The sequence below is a fragment of the Danaus plexippus genome, chromosome 11, assembly GCF_018135715.1.
Source record: "Danaus plexippus chromosome 11, MEX_DaPlex, whole genome shotgun sequence".
Classification (NCBI taxonomy): domain Eukaryota; kingdom Metazoa; phylum Arthropoda; class Insecta; order Lepidoptera; family Nymphalidae; genus Danaus; species Danaus plexippus.
Genome location: NC_083544.1, coordinates 1,315,155 through 1,333,251, shown reverse-complemented (window position 1 = coordinate 1,333,251; position 18,097 = coordinate 1,315,155). Strand labels below are relative to the sequence as shown.

Here is an 18,097-nt window from a genome sequence, read left to right as displayed (position 1 = left end):
AAAAAAAAATATAAATTTTTTAGGACTGTCTTTTTTTTTGACACAAGGAATTAGTGAGTTAAACGTTCATCATATTCTGGTCGTGACTTTTGAATGATAGAAATGCAATTTAATGAATACAAATAAATTAAAGGAAACGCTTCAGGTATGGTAAAGATAAATACTTGAAAGATTTTTGTTACTGTAAATCACATAAGAACGTCGGCACATATATATACATATATATATATATATATATAATTTTTGAGAAAACTATAGAACAAAAGTGGATTAATTTGTTTAAATTAACAAGTAAGTAATTTTTACTGTTTATTAATGGTCCGGTCCAGTCCCTTACAGTGAGGGCTAAAAAAGAAAAGGGGAAAATAAAACGACGATGACAGTAAGTTATGTATCTTAATACACTTCTATCTTAAGCTAACATATGAATGAAATAAACAAGTCTTATATAAGCATATAAATGTTCCAAAAACGTCCGTCAAGTTTCACCAGCACTTGACTAGGTACATCGATATTATCACAGCCTACTAAGAGCTCTCGCCTCGACCCGCCGGGCTCGACGCGCACTCCACACAAACACTAACAGCTCCACAGTCACACGAGCGCATCTCGTCGCGACGGACCCGAACAACACCGGTGCAATAAAACCACTCAACTATCCGATGTAAATAACTATTTAAAAAAAAAATATTTGGTTTTTAATCTATATTAAAGTGTTCACAACATTCACATCAAAAAGATAACGTTTGTACAGCGACTCGCCATCTACCGGCGCTTAAGTAATCCGACCACGAATAAAAACTTTTTTTATGTGGAATGTTTCAAATATGGCGTTCGTTGAAATCGATTATATAATAAAAAAATGTCGTCCAACAAAATAACAGTACACTAAGATATATTCTGGTGAACATCCACATTATATATTAAATTTTACAATATATAAAAATATGTTTGATTATTATTTATCTTTATACAAGTTTTCTTCACCCGTCCCTCCCAAACGATAAATTCGTACCAGCACCTCCATTGTCCGTCCTCAGTCCTCTACGGTGTTTAATTCAATACGGCAATTGACCGGAAGTCGTAGCTGTCACAATATTGACGCATTGAGACGACTTAAATAAAAGATATGGCAACACTACAAGATACAACCGGAGGAGAAGGCGCGTCGTTTTAAAATGTAATAAAGATTTTAAATCGTCATTATCTTGTCATTTCGTCGGTCACTTGCATTTAATATAGTTCACATATTAAGAAACGAAAACAAAGAATTTCTCTTCAAATGCTGCCTTTAATGTGACATGTGGCTGACCCTTAGCGCGCAACCGGTCACGAGGCACACCGTCACAGTCATCAGCAACACGCTTTGCGTTCCATTAAATTATTATAATATTATAGCCGCTGACGCGGCGGTATTACCGGCGTTACTGACACGGGTTCACTTAAACTTTCACACTGACAGTTCGAACGTCTGTTTAGGGGATATCATACATACACGACGAATCTAATAAGTTTGAACTCCGATTGCACGTTGTAGCGGATTGGATTACAGTATCGGGCGGTTAGAGCGGGCGCCAGTGAGGGTCGGGCTCCCGCTTGAGGTAGTCGATGCAGGGTTGGAAGTTCACATGTATGGTGACGGGGTGAAGCGCGCGCGCCTCGGCCGCCTCCAGTGACGTCACGCCCGCGCCCAGCTGACGAGACACGCAGCCGTACTCCACGCTCAGCGGCACGTAGTACTTGCCTGGAGTTTATATATAAAGTAAACGATTACTCGCGTCGCTCGCTGTACCTCGACTGCCATTATTTTACTTTCACTGTTTGAATAGATATAGTTTTTATTTGTATGTCCTTCGTATGTTATGTTATCTCTATGTAACACTGTCACCTCCTGTAGTAGTCGAGGGACAGTGTATTGGGAACACACATGATATAATATCCTGAGACGTGTCCGCCAATGTATGGCAAGTGTGTAATGTAGTTCACAATAATTATTTTTTTTATTAAAAAAGACACATACATGAGACGTAAAAAAATAAGTAAACTCCTATAGCTTTGTCGCTATATCAATATTTAAGATTAATACTTTTAAAATTAGTTATTTTTGTTGATCTCAGGAAGTTGAAAAATACAAATAGCACATGACATTCTAACTCGTTTATCCGTGGATATGTCTGCCGTCGAATATCTCATGTGCGTCGAGTCTTACATATAGGGTTGTATATAAGTGGCGTCTCACCGAGTGCGTTCAAGGCGAACACGGGCACGTACTGCGCGGGCGGCGGCGGCTTGTCGAACGAGTGGTGGTGGGGGGAGTCGCTGCACGTGTCCTGCCACAAACACAGCTCACTCGTTATACAGAACTACATACAGACACAGAGCTCCGGGTTCACTTGGCATGACTTTTAATAATTAATTTTATTTATAAACAACATTCAGCATTTAGTGCGAAGAGAACTTGTACTAAGGGCGTGATATGTTGGCGTACTTGTGGGCTGGTGTCGCGCGCTTCCTCGGTGGAGCCCGAGGCGGAAGTGGACGTGGAGGGCGGCGCGGGCTTGGTAGGCCTCCGACGTTTATGATTGTAGGCCTTCGCTGTCGGCCCGGCGCTCCACGCGTCACCCTGCGCAACATCGAATACGTGTTAGTAAACACACATGTCAGATAGCAAGTAAGTTAATCCAAATATAACTAATAGTTTCGGATTACTACGCGTATATTATTATTGTTTATCTCGTCTGTCCGTGATCACGGATGCTGCAGGGTAACCGAAACGTCGGGAGCATGTAGTTAGCATAACCACATAACTCGCAGGAATCCGAAAACAGTAATTCAAATGAATACTCGCGAAGCTCTCGGATCTCATAAGTAAGTTAGTGTTCATATTAATTCTGACACAGCGTTATAGTGCACGAGTAAGGTGCCGTCCAGGTACCTCGGAGTCCTGCGACCTGGAGAACCTCCTCTCTATGGAGTTCTTGAACTTGTACGAGTGCAAGTAGTCCTCGTGTTCTGGCTTCCTAATCTTCCTCAGCGTCACTTCCTTCTTCACTCGTCCGTCCAGCGGGAGAGGCTCGCCTTCCAACGGCTCCATTACAGCTGGTTGGTGCACCGACACTGGAATTATCAAATGTACCAATTACACTTAAATCTCGTAAGTCATGACCAGTCAGTCCAGACACCTGACTCGTTCCTACTGCATGTTCTCAACAAACACATAATAATATAGATTTCAATACAAATGTTGGATAAATTATTTATAGTTTGTTGTCTCATACCAAGGAGTCAAAAAAATATAGTGTAAATATAATCCACGTTACATCTCTCGCAGTCCGCGAAATGTTCCTGTCTGTCAGGCTCGTAGGGCTCCGGGAACGCGGGCGGGGGCTCCGGCCGCTGGATCACCTTCACGGCGAAGCCCTGGGAACTGCTCGACGAGCTGGTCGTCTCCGACGAAGAGTTCGGATACACACGCTTTTCGTGTACAGCTTCTGCAAAGAGTTACCACCTCACATAACTCATGTTGACCGAACTCAAGACCTGCCATAGCAACGGCAAGTTGAGCTTTAACAGCAACCAATCGAAATAACTAACCGTATTAAACAAAATACTATCTTAAGACGTAAGGGTTGTATTAAACGATTATAATGATCACAGCCAGTACCTTTGGCCATCATGTCAGCGTGTGAGTGTAGGTGTGCAGCGAGCTGATCCGCCAGGCCGTCACGGGAGCCCTGGAGCTCCACGAACCGCACCGCCTCCGCCCCCGCCCTCTGGTACCCCGCGAGGAACTCCGACCCCCGCTCCAGAACTACAACCACATCAAAATGAAATATCATAACCATGAGTCCTCTTAATCTTCCCCATTACCTTCTTCAGTGACGTCACAGTTAGACTCAAAACTGCCGAAAGTTCGTCACGTTCATTAATAACATAACCTAAAAATGCTAATCTTTTTTCAAACAGAACGTTACTTTTGAAACTTTAGTTGTATCTGAAGGGAAGTCGCGCTTCAACACCAGCAGGTATATATACGACTATATGAAGAACTAAATTCTCGTTGATAACTTCGAGAAATTCTATGACACATGGTTAACACAATGCATGCGGGATATTTGAACCAAATTGAACGAAAAATACATCGAGTCGATCGGGGTTCGAACCTATAGTTTCCACGAGGTAGCATTCCTAGCTGGAATATATTTTAATTGAAACATAAAAGTCGCTATCCAACCGCAGACACTACGTCACGAGCTCATAGCAACTGTAAAGGCGGAAACTCAATGTATCCTCCCACACAGCCTTCCCGCGGCGTGTCGTACCAACCGTGGACTCTGTCCTGTAGATACTTGAGGTGTCGTATGGCCATCTCTATGATCTCCGTCTTCTCCACGCGGCCGCGGCCCTTCTTGAGGTACTCGGGTGGTATGAGGCGGGACAGGTCCGCCAGGCAGTTGTTCATCCGGTCCCGCCGCCGCTTCTCGATGATGCGGTGCGACATTGGATCTTGCTGCAGACGACTTAAAGTTCAAATTAACTCGTCTTTAAATTGTATTTCTTCGCAAATGTCTTTGACATGTCATTCATAAGATCAGTTCTTTCAAGATCTTATCGTGAGAAAATAAGTTATTTAGAATCTTTGATATTAAGCTTTCGACATTTAAAATACATACAAATTTTAAAATATACTTTGTGTTAATTATAATTAAAAATGATATTATTGGTAACGTGATCAAAACCTATCGTATTAATTTATATAATAAATGTTTATTTTCTATGTACTTAAATGGCAAATTCGAACTGTTAGGAGATTAAGAATTTTTAACAAAAATTTCATATCTCTTATAACGTGCTGTGAACTTTGGAAGGCTATCCCTACCACGCGTTTGTAATGTCAGACTAAACATTGACAGTTTTTAATTTCACATTCATTAAATGTCAATATTTGACAAATTGAATTTTATTTCATTCAAAAGTCAATCCCGGTTCGCGTCTCCTCCATTCTACATGACACTGGCAGAATATACTGTGCAAGTCTTTACACTGATGAAGGCCATATTATAAAAGAAAAAAAAATTGACAATACAAACTCGTAGTAGGAATAATGTTTGCTCTCTATCATACATAATATGTGCGAGTAACAAGTAATGTTATAATTAATATACACGGGCATATTCAGTGTGACTTGCCCTCGAGACCTTCCCCTTCTTGTACCCTGGAGGGTACTCCGCCTCGTCCTCGGACGGCGGCGCGAAGCTCAGCGGCTCGCGCGCGAACTCCTCATTGGAGTAGCTGAAATATGTTTCAACTATAACACTGGTAATAATGTATTAAATATATATATTCAAAATGATTCATTTGTACCACAATAAATTGGCGCGGAATGATATTTACAAGGGAAATTCGACGCGTAAGCATTGCCCGTTAGAAAGGAAACGCTACTAACTCATCTGTTTATGCTACGGACGGCTCAGCGAATGCGTTATCTGTTGTTTTATTAAAATAATATGAAACGTCCGATATATTTTCACATGTCGATCATGAAGGTAAAAAAATATGAATAAGAATTCAGTCAAAAATTGTAAACAGTCCCACGTTACCGTGCGTGGCTTCATATTTATAAAACGTGACATTACCGCCTGACAAATCTTTATTTAGGCACGTGTCACATCCACCGCGTGACGCGGGCTTGTCCTTTATACATTTTAATGTAATGTACATACTGATATATTTGAATGTCACAATAGGAGCGTCTTTATGACTCGTGAAACGTAACAGCAACCTTTGTAAGTTGCGTGTTAGTATGGAAGTGATTTCATTGCTTCTTTCATATAGTTTATTTCTTTTTAGTCTGTTCATAATCCACGTTTATGTGACTTTATAACAAACAACTGTAGGTTTGAAGCGGTTAAATAAAAATAAAAATATTACAGTTGCATTAATACAGACCCTGTTTACTTATTTGTACCTAAACATATAAAAAGAATTTGATTTTTCTGTTACTATCAACAAAGATATTGCTCGTATTTTTTTGTGTCTCTCGTTGTACGATACAAAAGTTTATCGCACGAGAAAGCTATTAGAGCTGTCTGAACTAAATAGGTCACATATTTAATTTCACTTTGAAATGACATCTACATAATAAATGCCAAAGATATGGTTTTTGTTTATCTATATGGCATCTGAGAATATTTTTTTGTTTATCTGTATTTTCTCAGCGGTGAAAATAGTAGCGTATAATTGATATCTCAAACTTAAATAACAACTATTGTCTTGAATTATAACCGGAACGAAAAATATATTGGTCGGATACTAACGTCAAAAATATCACAATAAAATAGGTTAAACAAATAAAAATTATATTATTTTTAACAGTCAAAATCTTAAATTTAAAATAAATGTGACATTGTATTGACCCAAACTATTAATATTATAGATAATACAAATTATTAATTACTTTATTATAAAGAGAGAGAAAAATCATTGTATTTATGGCAATATAATTGAATTTTATTTTATTGGTTTCCAAACAATGCCGGGATCGCCCCCTTTCTCTGAGGGAGTAAGTCCGGTCTTTGCCAGGACCGGCCAGTCGCTGGTGTGCCCTGTTGCTGACAGATCCGGGGTGCACCAACATAGCGGCCGATGGCTTTCGCAGTGGTTTTAGTGAGTAGGGGGTTTCCAAACAATCAAGAGGATTACAAACGTAATTAGTGATCTGAAACTTTTTTTGTTATATTTTATTGCCGTACTTAGTGATCTGAATTTATTTCGTTTGCAGGAATATTTGCATGTGTGTGTGCAAAAACTATGCATGCATTAGCGTTCGAGAGGCAACGCTTCCTTAACCCTAATCGTTTAAAACGTCATAGAAACTGAGTTGATTGTCAAATGAAAAGGGACTATTTAATTTGTCAGTTTACCGTTCAAATACGTTTTTCGCTATTTTGTCTTTCTAAGCCCACGTGAATAGATTTTAATTAGCTAATTAGTCAATTTATTCACGAATCATGGAAAATTATAGCTGAGAGCTCTGTAATAGTGATGTGTTTTTAACGAAATTATGTAATTACGAGTACATTTTGGATGTTGTCGTTTGATGACAAAATTTAAATATTTATAGGGAAGGTGTGTCACCAGTTTAGATATAATAAAAAAAAGGTAACGTTACTCGTTATAAAAAAAAGTATAATGACAGTTGTAATAATCTGACAGGTTGTGTACACACAAATAGGTTATTTTCTTTTCTTTATTTGTTGTTTTCAAAAAATAATACTAAGAATGTTTTGATCTCCGCTGGATATTCCGATTTAAATAACTTTTATAAAGAGGTGATGAACAGATCGTAATCGTTTTAAGGTACTCTCGTGGCTCGGAGGTAGTTGATAGATTTATATAATATATAGGTGTTAGTTCTGATCGGTCTGCTGTAACTTTATGCGCGATTATTATCGATGTTTTAGAGGAGGGAGTTATGATGTAGATTGGTATTTTTTTCAAACATACTCTACTTACCCTGCCACATCTCTGTGCACGCCCCTGTCTTATATTAATATAAAATATTACAGAGGAACTCTTTATAAATGTTATTTAAGTGTGATAGTTGCCCTAAGTTTTTCATATTTATCAGTTCGTAGTAAACTTATGTCCACGTTTATTTAACATGAAACTCCTCTTACTATACATCTGACATCTGTGTCTCTGTGACCACTTACTTGTGATTCAAACTGGCCACGTGTGTTCTGTCAAGGAACAATGACAAATATTGAATTATTTATATTTAGGGATTTATTGCGTTTCTATATATGTATTATAATGAGACGCGATCTTAGGAAACATTTTTCAGAATACATTTGTTTTCTTGAATTATAGAAATGAGTTTTTAATTCGTGTTTCTGTATACACAAATAAAACATCGTTTAAGACGTCATTGAAGTCAAAACTCAGGTTATTTAAATTTAGTTTACACATAGTTGAACTGATACTTTTATTATAGTTCTCCATGTCATGTTATTTTTTAAATAAAATTATAACTATTATAACATTTTTGAAGTGAAACTTCATACAAGGTGGCGTTAAACGTTTAACGCTGAGGGAGAGAGAAAGAAAGATGTACAAATGTCACAAGTAGGAAAGAGAAAAAGAGCGAGTCTTGAGATTCCAAGCACATGCGCATGGTATTCTTGCTGCGCAGCGAAGTAAGCTACATGCTTACTTCTTACTTACTTACTTTACTTAGCTTCCTGAAATTCATTATATATTTTTTTGTTTGATTTTATACACGTATAATTTAATAGGACAGTATTTTATTTTCAAATCTAGTGGATGAGAACACTGTTTACAATTAAGAAGTTTCACTTCTTCCGCGCGGAGGGACTCCATGCACTATTTTTATTTTACAACATCAAATAACAAACTCAGCGGACATTAAAAATATATTATTTTAATTTAACTTAATAGCATTGAAGGAATTCTTAAACTTGAGTATAAATAAGGAGACCACGTGTTTCATTACAGACGATTTGGTCGGGATTGTCATCACTGCATATTTAAACAAATACGTCAGCGTATTCCCTTAATGACCTTATAATGTGTCAGTCACGACCTCTATAGCCCATGTGTGTATAGCCTTACACGTTCGATCATACACAACTAGTAGCAGTTAGTAAAATAAAGAAAAAAGATAGTTAGTAAATAAACAAATAAAATTTCAAAAACAAAATATTAAACGCCTAAATTCATTTAATTTAAGTTTTGACTTCCTGAAACCAATTCGCTATTTCCGCTAATTCTAACTTTATGTTCCGGTATGAAAGTTCAATTTGTCTTTTAAATATTACTACGAAAAATTCGTATGGGAGTGTAGAAGTGTAGTTTAAAGACTTTTTCAGGGAATTTTTAAAATTTCTCACTGCGTAAGAACCATCTGCTTACTCCAAGGAATATTCTAAAAGAGAGAATTAGCAAAATCGATGTCTTTGTGCCCTAATTTGACATGGCAACACTAACAGTGATTCATCATTACATATATTAAAGAAGCTAATCAAATAATATTATATGAAAACTCTTTAGATAACTTTAGATTATATCATTTTTAACAATTGATCGATGTCTGTGACAGCGTACCTCTCAAACGAATCTACCGATTTCCATTCGTTTTTTTTTCATTGTAGGCCGGTTTTCTTGCCGTTTTTCTTAGATATGTTTGGTTAGTATCGGTCAAGAACTATTCCAAAATGATGAAACGCATTTTTGGCATGACCACTCGGCAAAGTGAATCAATCGTGCTAGTATAATAGTTAAGAAATTTTATTCGTAGGAGATTTTTATTTAATTATAAAAATTTTATTATCAAAATATCTCAAGGTCTATGATATCAATGACAAAATTACATCTAGTAAATGTTTAACGAATGATTATCATGGTAACGGCATTTATCAAATTTATTTTAGTTTTAATTTGAAGTAAAATCAAAAATAACAGACAGTTTATATGTGTTCATATATATGTACGTAAATACTGCAAAACATCTGTTTAATTTGACTAACAAACTGATGGTAACTAGTCTAGTCAGGTAATCAGATCAAACTAAAGACAACACTAAAATTCTATTTTCGATAAAGTTATTAATGAGCTAGCTTTCGTCCGGGTTACTCTTATATACAAACTACATCATGGTAAACTTTCATTAAAATCTGCTTAGCAGTTTTGAATACGAGTGACGAATCGTCCACGACATGTAAACGAACACTCACATATAAATTGTGTGTCGTAAGAAAATAACAAGCGTCTGTAATACTATTAATTATATGTACTAGCTTTTTCTACCTCCGTCTGGATATTCGGAGATAGTCTTATTGGAAGAAGTATTTTACGCCTCTCTTCGAGGTATAACTCAAAGGGTACCAGTCTAATCGTAAAAGTACTGATAATGGAATCGTAAAAGATGACCGAAGAACTGGCAGCGTCACTACAGCATACTAACTAATTTAGATGAAGAAATATTATAAACGTTATCTATTAAAAACAGATCCTTCTAAACAAGAATTTATTAACATGAAACTCGTTTTATAATATTTTTTTTTAATATTTATAAAGGTGATTATAGTTTTAATATCTCACTTTAATAGCTTTATAAAACATTTTAACGGAAAAGGCTGTTGAGCGAGATATGAGATGTGTGACGGAGGGAGTAGATAAGAATGGCCATTAGAGATCGCGGTCTGGATTGTTGTGGATAAGAAATCATTAAAATTTTCGTACAAACATTAAATTAACAACATTTTAGTGTATCAAATAAATCCGTATGCTTAGTCCTAGTTGGCATGGCACAATACATATGCGTAAACTGTTTTTCATTCATAATTATAAATTATGCTGTATGAGAAACTTTTAACGCGTCGTATGTAGTTCGATTGTGAAAACTTGGACTAAGTTTACAGATCACGTTTGTATTACAACACCGCTTAGCTTACTTTTTTATATCATGTATTTCAGTAACACAGCACTACTTCCTTTATTGTTTCCTTATTATTTAATATGGTGCCACAAATCTAGTGCTTGGACGGTGTACTATTTATATACCTTCGTTAATAAGCTCATGCACACACAAGATTTGTTCATATACAGGACAACCTTAATATAACGAACCTTAATTTAACGACTTCCTCAATCTAACAATTTTTTTGTCGTATATACCCTTAAATTGTATCAATATCAATGTAAATAGTAATTATATTACGTTATTTTTACAAAAAAAAATCTTTATATCGAATTTTGATATATAAAATAGGGTAAGTACATCTAAGTAACGAATTTTGTAAAACCAAAACCAAACCAAAAGAATTGAAGTCATTTAACGTAAACAGTACTGTTCGTTACTGGTGTGGAAGATCCTAGATGCAAGGGCCCAGAAACGTAAAAGGTTCCTTAACAATCGCAGAAAAGCGAAACATTGTTATTTAAATTAACAAAAATTTTACGACGAAAAAAAATTTACGTAACAAATAAGTTCGAGATTCTCACAAGTAAATTGGATATTATTTTAGAATTCGGTTTAAAAAAAAGAAACGGTTTGAATTTAAATAGTAGAGGTTTAAAATCACGCGAATAAAAAGACGTAAGTGTGTTGAAGAGGTTAAGGAATATAAAAATAAAACGAGTAATTCGATAAAAATGTGTTGTTGTAAGTTGTCCGCTGTAACAGAATGAGACGAATAAAACAATTCTTTTACCTGTTTATATAAAATTTTTGACCAAACTTACATTAAAATAACAAACCTCAGTTTAAGGAATGTTATACGAGTTATTGTCGAATTTTTATATCGACTTTGCACTGTACGTGATGACCCCATAGTTATATTACGGTTAATAAATTTTAAGTTAGAATAAAAATATATACGAGCAGAACTTGAGATAATTAGGACGAAAATTTGTTTTGTTTTGAGACGTTATGTTTAATATAAATAAGTTAGAACCGATTATAATTTTTTCTTATTCCAAATTCAATTTGATCTTTAAATTCGATTTTTAAATTGAAACGAATCTATTTATTTATAATAAAATGTAATTTGATTCGAGAGATGAAAGACGTACAAATTCAATATACCTAATAGAAAGAAATACAAGAAAGAAAAATAATTAACATAGGACGTTCTTGTAACAGTCAGAGATAACATTTTTTTATACAATCGATGTTTTTTTTTTTTGCAAGACTCAAGACCGTGTCAATACACGCGTTTGAGGTCAGCGATAAGACAAAGCGTTCATTAAAATCTTTTTGCGTAACGCCATTCCAACGGAAAATAAAATAACTAACAAAACAACTATGGTTTAGGACTATTTAAACATCAAAGATCAATGTAATTGGACAACAGGACTGATATATATTTTAGGAAAATCTGTAATAAATAATTATCTAATAGTTTTTCATATACTATTAACGAATATAATCACGATACCTGCAACCTACTTACATTAAATAAATAAAAAACTACATCACATGATAAAACAAAACGGAATGCAATGGAAAGAAAGCACAGATAAATTACCAAATCAAACAAGCTGTCGGACACGTGGGGGCCGGTCACGTTCTACGCCACGAGGACTCACCGAGTGACGTCACACGATAACGCGTCGGCGGCGCTACTGTCGCCTATACAATGTTTTTAGTTTTATTACTATTTCAAACAAATATACATAGATAACCGATTCAAGATCTTCGTAGATAGTTTGTTTAATTTTACTAAAAATAACAATTTCACCCCGTAGAAAAAAAATTCAATATTATGTTATCAAGGAACGAGTAACTTTTCTTTATCAAGATGTCCGCTCGCAATTGGTATATTATAATTTTTATTCATATATTCATTAACGCCCTTCGAATGTGGGGCGAAGGTCACTTATATAAAAAATAGTACGATCGTTTTGTTTCGTTAGTGATATCGTAATACGAAGCGTAAATTGACTATTGAGTCGACAGTCATTAATGGTAAGGATATTGACATAAACCACACGTGTAACTAGTATTTTTATATAAAAAATACAATATAATAATTAAAACCGCAAGTCATTCTGTTTTACACATGTAGATGATTCGTTTTTATGTTTTCTATATGATACATAGATAAAATTTTCATACAAGATTAGTTAGGTTTAATCCGATATAGTGCGCCCTCTAATCTACACGTGTAATGACACGGTTCCAAAGAACTGCACGGCCAAGGTCAAAGAAAGTAACATTTCTTAACGGCGCTCTTGAAAGTTTTAACTGCGTGTTTACAGCTTAAACTATAAAATATTCGCATACAATGACGTCCATTGACTATTGAGTTACAAATTTTAAACATTATCAAATACTAACTAACTACATAACAAAAACTACTTTAAAAATTGTTAAGTGGCTGGCGGCGGCTAGAATTTTGATTATTGAAACGGACTTTTAATATTTGTAGTTACTTTACGACGTCTCAAAAATATTGCCACAAATAATAATATAGATGAACCAATAAAATTTTGAGGATTTCCACTTTAATGACTTTATTATTAAAGAAAGTAAAATACAATAATCTACATAGTCAAATCTGTTGAAACTGACGTGATAGCACGGCGAATTCAGTAGTCACTCTATTACAATTTTGATACGTAAATAAATTATTTATCCTATAAATGTAAAATGTTCTAAAATGTATGTTTATGTCTTAAAATAGTTTATAACATTTATTTTTATCCTGTTAACAAACGCACTAAGGCATATAATCACCTGCTTCGTATAGACAAATAACACGTAGTGGAAAATTTTTACATTGCGTAGTCCTTCGCAAGATAAATGCATATTTGTACCGGACATTCACTCATCAGATGAGACAACTCAGCATTGATATTTGATAGCACTAATTGTTGAATTTATCCTGAATGTCACCCATTTGTTTTATTATTAATATCAACAAAATTAAATTACAATAACAATTATATTTTTAAAAAACAGTGATTCATGAAGTCACTATTATTGTACCGAAGCTCGAGTCACGTTTTGCTCCATGCGCGAACACATGTCGCCGTCCCTCTCGCACGAGCAAGCCAGCACTATGTACCTTTCAAGTGGATACAATTTACGAGACAGTTTTCAAAAACAATCTACAGTTAAATTATTATCTCAACGACTCCACATTGAAATCTATAATTTCAAGGTTACATCCGAAGTAATAGCTTAGACCTAATAATTAGATGATATGTTATCAAATTAGTTGATAGGTTTATTCCAGAAAATGCGTTTGATTTGATAGTGGTGGCATTGTGAGACGATGTCCATGTGAGTGTGGATGTCTTTACGAGTGTGCGTGTCGTGGGTGTGTGTAGCGTGTGTGCAGGTGTGTGCGTGTCGTCGGCTGGTCACGTTCCGAGGCCGGCGGCGCGTGCACGGAGCGCCCGTCACGTGTATGTTTTAGCGCGCTTTCGCCGCTATCTGTATGGTTTATTCGAAATTTGATTATATCATGGCGTAGTAATTTCACGTTATTATACATTTGTATTAACGTAAATGGTATGGAACGGATCATTTAGTATTAATGATTTCAGTTTACAGGTGTAGGAATTAAAACATTTCTTTGGAGATTAAAATTCTACGAAGACTTAATGTTTATGAACGAAACGAAGTAAAGTTTTTATTGTATTATAGGTACGCTGTTGTTTTTGAAAGTACATGACTTTCTTATTGCTCATAAAATACATACATCAGAAATAATAGTTAACGATTTGTTTTTAATATTTATATGAACTTGTTCGTCTCAATGTTATGATTAATATTAAAGTTGAATAATTCTTTAATATTTTTGATTGTTTAACCGAGTAAATCAATGGATCGGCTGAACTGATTTCTTATGTAGGGCAACAAACAAGTGGAAATTTATCCCAGAACTATTAAAGGTTCTATTGAAATTCAGGAATGTAATAGATAATAAATAACCTTATCGAGCTTCTGCTCGTAGTTACACAACTTTTGTCTTGAAAATATGGATAATTCAGACTTAAACTAACTAATAAATAATATAAATAATGGATTATACAAAAAAAAAATCCTAAGATATGTCACACATTAAAAACTCTATAGAGACCAACCTTTTTACACTTATTTGATTAACAATCGTGTTATTGCTCCAATTGTGTTTATATATTTAAAAAATGAACAATTGCATACCATTACTTAACAATTCAAATAGATGACAAGTGACGTATGACAGTAGTCATCGGATTTTCACATTCCGTGAAGTAGAATATTTATACACTGATATTTATACTACGGTTGTGCAATAATTACAGATAGAAATGATATTTTTCGAACAATTAAAATACTATATTTTTCACATTACAAACTTTTACGGAATTGCGAATAAATTTTTAATCATGATTTTTTTAAACAGGAAGTTATTTAAACGATTCCGTCACTGCCGGGGTTGTTCTGTCTAAGATGGCTTCCTATAATCATAATCTGATTGCGTTTGTCATAAAAATTTTGTTTAAATTTTTATTATACCAATAAATCCTAAATTTTTGAACCCTCATAAGATTTATTATGATTTTAATATAAAACTACGATTGTTAATGAATCTTTCACAGCATTTCTTCTTTTAAGTGATTATTTAATCAACATTTTAATATATATATATATATATATATATATATATATATATATATATATATATATATATATATATATAAATGTGTGTGTGTGTGTAATACTCATCGATTTGTATATACAATTTAATTGGAAATGGAATTGTAAAACATGGTGATGGCTAGAAAAATATACTTTTAACGATTTTAAATAAATTAAATCCTTAATAATGAAATTATGCATAAAAGTCGAGAGGAAGGCATAATAGGATTATTTCTAGCCAAGTGCATGATTTTTTGCGGTCATATATTCGTATGTGCGGATTATTATATTTTTATTGATGTAATACTTTATAAGGTACACTTTTTTTTCTTGCCAATTAATATGTTCTAGTGCTTTTAGCAAGAGTCGAATACATAAACAGCCATGGAGGTAGTATAATAATAAAACTATTAAAACATTAAATAAAACTGTCTTTAACTTACTTTATATTTAAATACAGAATCAGACTGTATATTATTATTTCAATAAAATTTATCATATATAATAAAATGATTTATGACGTAACCTCTGTCAATGTTTTTTTAATTCAAAAAGTGAAGTGCTAATTAAATCGTAACAGTCACGTTATCTCGAACGGATGTCACGGTGCGGCCGACATTTTAGTGAAAGTGTAATAAAAAAAAATAACTTGGTTAAAACATTAACAAGAAAACTAAACTATTTTTAATAACAAAATATAAAAGATAACGTTCAAAATTCTTTACGATATTTTTATAATATACAAAGTATATATGAGTGTTTTGTATTATATTATTCCGCTTATGGTTTCATATGTAAATGTATCTATCTTGAGTATTTTATTAACAATGAAACATTACCAAAACTTAAAAAGATGACGCTTTTTTACTTGGATCTAAATATACACAACAGTATTGACTCACATTCGATGTCACGTGCATGATCTGAAATTGTGATATTTTTAAAAGCATATGATGCCGGAGATTAGTGATATAAAACTTGTTTATAATGTTAAAGATCTTTTTTATTCTATCTAGCAATGGATGAACTCTTATTTATATCCTAATTTATGAGTTATATTCAACAATACATTAAACTTTTAAATTTAAAAGCAATATCTGCAACAGGTTTTTATAGGACCGGATACATTAAATTTATTTACTTATACACGTATTTATTATCTATCTCAATCATTGTTATTAAATTATTAAGACTTTACAATAACGGATTCAGAGAAGACGAGACAGAAGCCACATTACGCATTTGTAAACTTTCGTCATCATACCTAATAGAAAATCATTTATTAATTAAATATATAACTACAAAGGAGGTCGAGGTTAAACCAAATGTAGCATAAATTTAAAAAAGAAATAAGGATTTGTTACATTACATATAGTTATTATTGTGTTTTAAGCTTTAAAGGTAACTGAGAAAGACGTCGTATTATCATTCAGCCAATATTGTTTGGTATAAACATTAAACGGGACTCACTTGTCATATTTGACGGCATGTCCATTCTCTTCCCAATAATGACGTGTTTCCATATTAAATTCAATACACAATATAACTTCACTTAACCACGATCACATGTGAGCTGTATCACATTTTATCACAACACTATTAAGACGTTATGTTGTCTGTTTGCAATCCATTTTATGTTAGCGATTATTTCGTAATGAGCGTGACGTCCTACGCGTTAGACATCCGCGCTGGTTATGTTCAGGATTTCGAATGCCGGCCGGCACCGAGTCATGTGACCAACCAACCGCTGCGCCATCCTCGTGTTCTGCTACGAATTCCGTCGCCTATCTGTTAACATGTATTTAATTAACATTTTTTATATTGGAATTCGATGCCATTGGCCTAATTTACAACTTGTACATTCGTTCGTTGTACATTATATGAGAAAACGTACTATATTTCAAATAAGATTCCATTGGAAAATTCCAAATTGCATATTGCAATAGCATATAAATTTGATACTATAATAAAAATATTACAGCATTATCTATTTTAATCATATATAATATTTAAATATATTACTTATGACTGTAATTTTTAATATAGTGATTAACTACCCATGTTATAGTGTGATATTTTCGTTTACCTAATAACCAACAGTTTTTTATTTCTATTATTCATAAACCATATCCGTACTAAGGAAACATTACACACTTGACAATGTACATTTGTACTAACGTTACAGAAGCTGTCGCGTCACATTTGCCAAGAAAATGTGTTCTTATTTTAAGCATGCTGCTAAATAAGTGTGTTAAAAGCAAATAACAAGATACGTAAATCTTTATTGTAATAGTTAGTTTCCTGTTTCATAATTTATACCAATGTAATATATTGTTCGAATATACTTTTGTAACGAATAAATATTTAAAATTTTAACTTGCTGGGTATTGTTACTTGCTAGTAAAAGGTATATTTAATTTTATATAAGACTATCATCATCAATAATCGAAGATAAAACAACCACTAACAAAGGATATTAATAATGCACTACAATTAAAATATAAGATATGAATTTGACACTTTTAAAATCTGTGCCTTAAATTGTACACACCCTAATAAATAATATCTTTATTTTATACGGTAACAAAATGTTCAACATGTGTAAATAACATTTTTAATAAAAAAAGCGAGTTATTACAAGTTTTCATCTCTATTTCTATCCTTGATACATTTTTAATTCATAAATCTTCATCAATACACTTTTTTTCGCGTCCTTTTAACGTCACGTGAGACGACACTCACGACGACATTCCTTTCTTTATCTATGCAACAGTTTTTACGAATCCAAATTCGTTTGTAATGAAAAATATTATTATGAAATCGTAGACCAAAACGATTTGTGCAGATTTAATTTGATGTAATTTCGTTTTGTAAAATAAACTAGAAATAACATTAAGGTATGTTTTAACAAGTGTAATGTACGAATTACGATTTGTTTTCTTT

At 33.6% G+C, this 18,097-nt stretch overlaps 1 protein-coding gene across 3 annotated transcripts; it reads right to left on the bottom strand.

Annotated features, from left to right (window-relative positions):
- Positions 1-377: 377 nt before the first annotated feature.
- On the bottom strand, positions 378-16,931 carry LOC116765547 (transcription factor cwo). Of its 3 annotated transcripts, none has more exons than XM_032655043.2 (9): positions 16,625-16,931; positions 5,166-5,292; positions 4,327-4,510; positions 3,665-3,811; positions 3,321-3,491; positions 2,936-3,117; positions 2,489-2,623; positions 2,240-2,330; positions 378-1,744 (listed from the first exon to the last, which is right to left on the bottom strand). In XM_032655043.2, exons 1-9 carry the CDS (start codon positions 16,675-16,677, stop codon positions 1,563-1,565), a joined length of 1,272 nt encoding a protein of 423 aa, XP_032510934.1. In that variant the 5' UTR covers positions 16,678-16,931; the 3' UTR covers positions 378-1,562. The 3 variants fall into 3 exon arrangements, with proteins under 3 accessions (XP_032510934.1, XP_032510936.1, XP_061377848.1); XM_032655045.2 differs by having other exon boundaries at positions 5,199-5,292; positions 16,625-16,928; XM_061521864.1 differs by lacking the exon at positions 16,625-16,931 and having other exon boundaries at positions 5,168-5,288.
- Positions 16,932-18,097: the final 1,166 nt, after the last annotated feature.

Excerpts from the sequence above, each read along its gene's own strand:
- LOC116765547 (XM_032655043.2), bottom strand. The coding sequence starts at position 16,677 with ATGGAAACACGTCATTATTGGGAAGAGAATGGACATGCCGTCAAATAT. Across the intron at positions 5,293-16,624 it reads CATGCCGTCAAATATGACAA|CTACTCCAATGAGGAGTTCG; the intron begins GTGAGTCCCGTT and ends AACATATTTCAG. Across the intron at positions 4,511-5,165 it reads GTCACACTGAATATGCCCGT|CAAGATCCAATGTCGCACCG; the intron begins GTATATTAATTA and ends AGTCGTCTGCAG.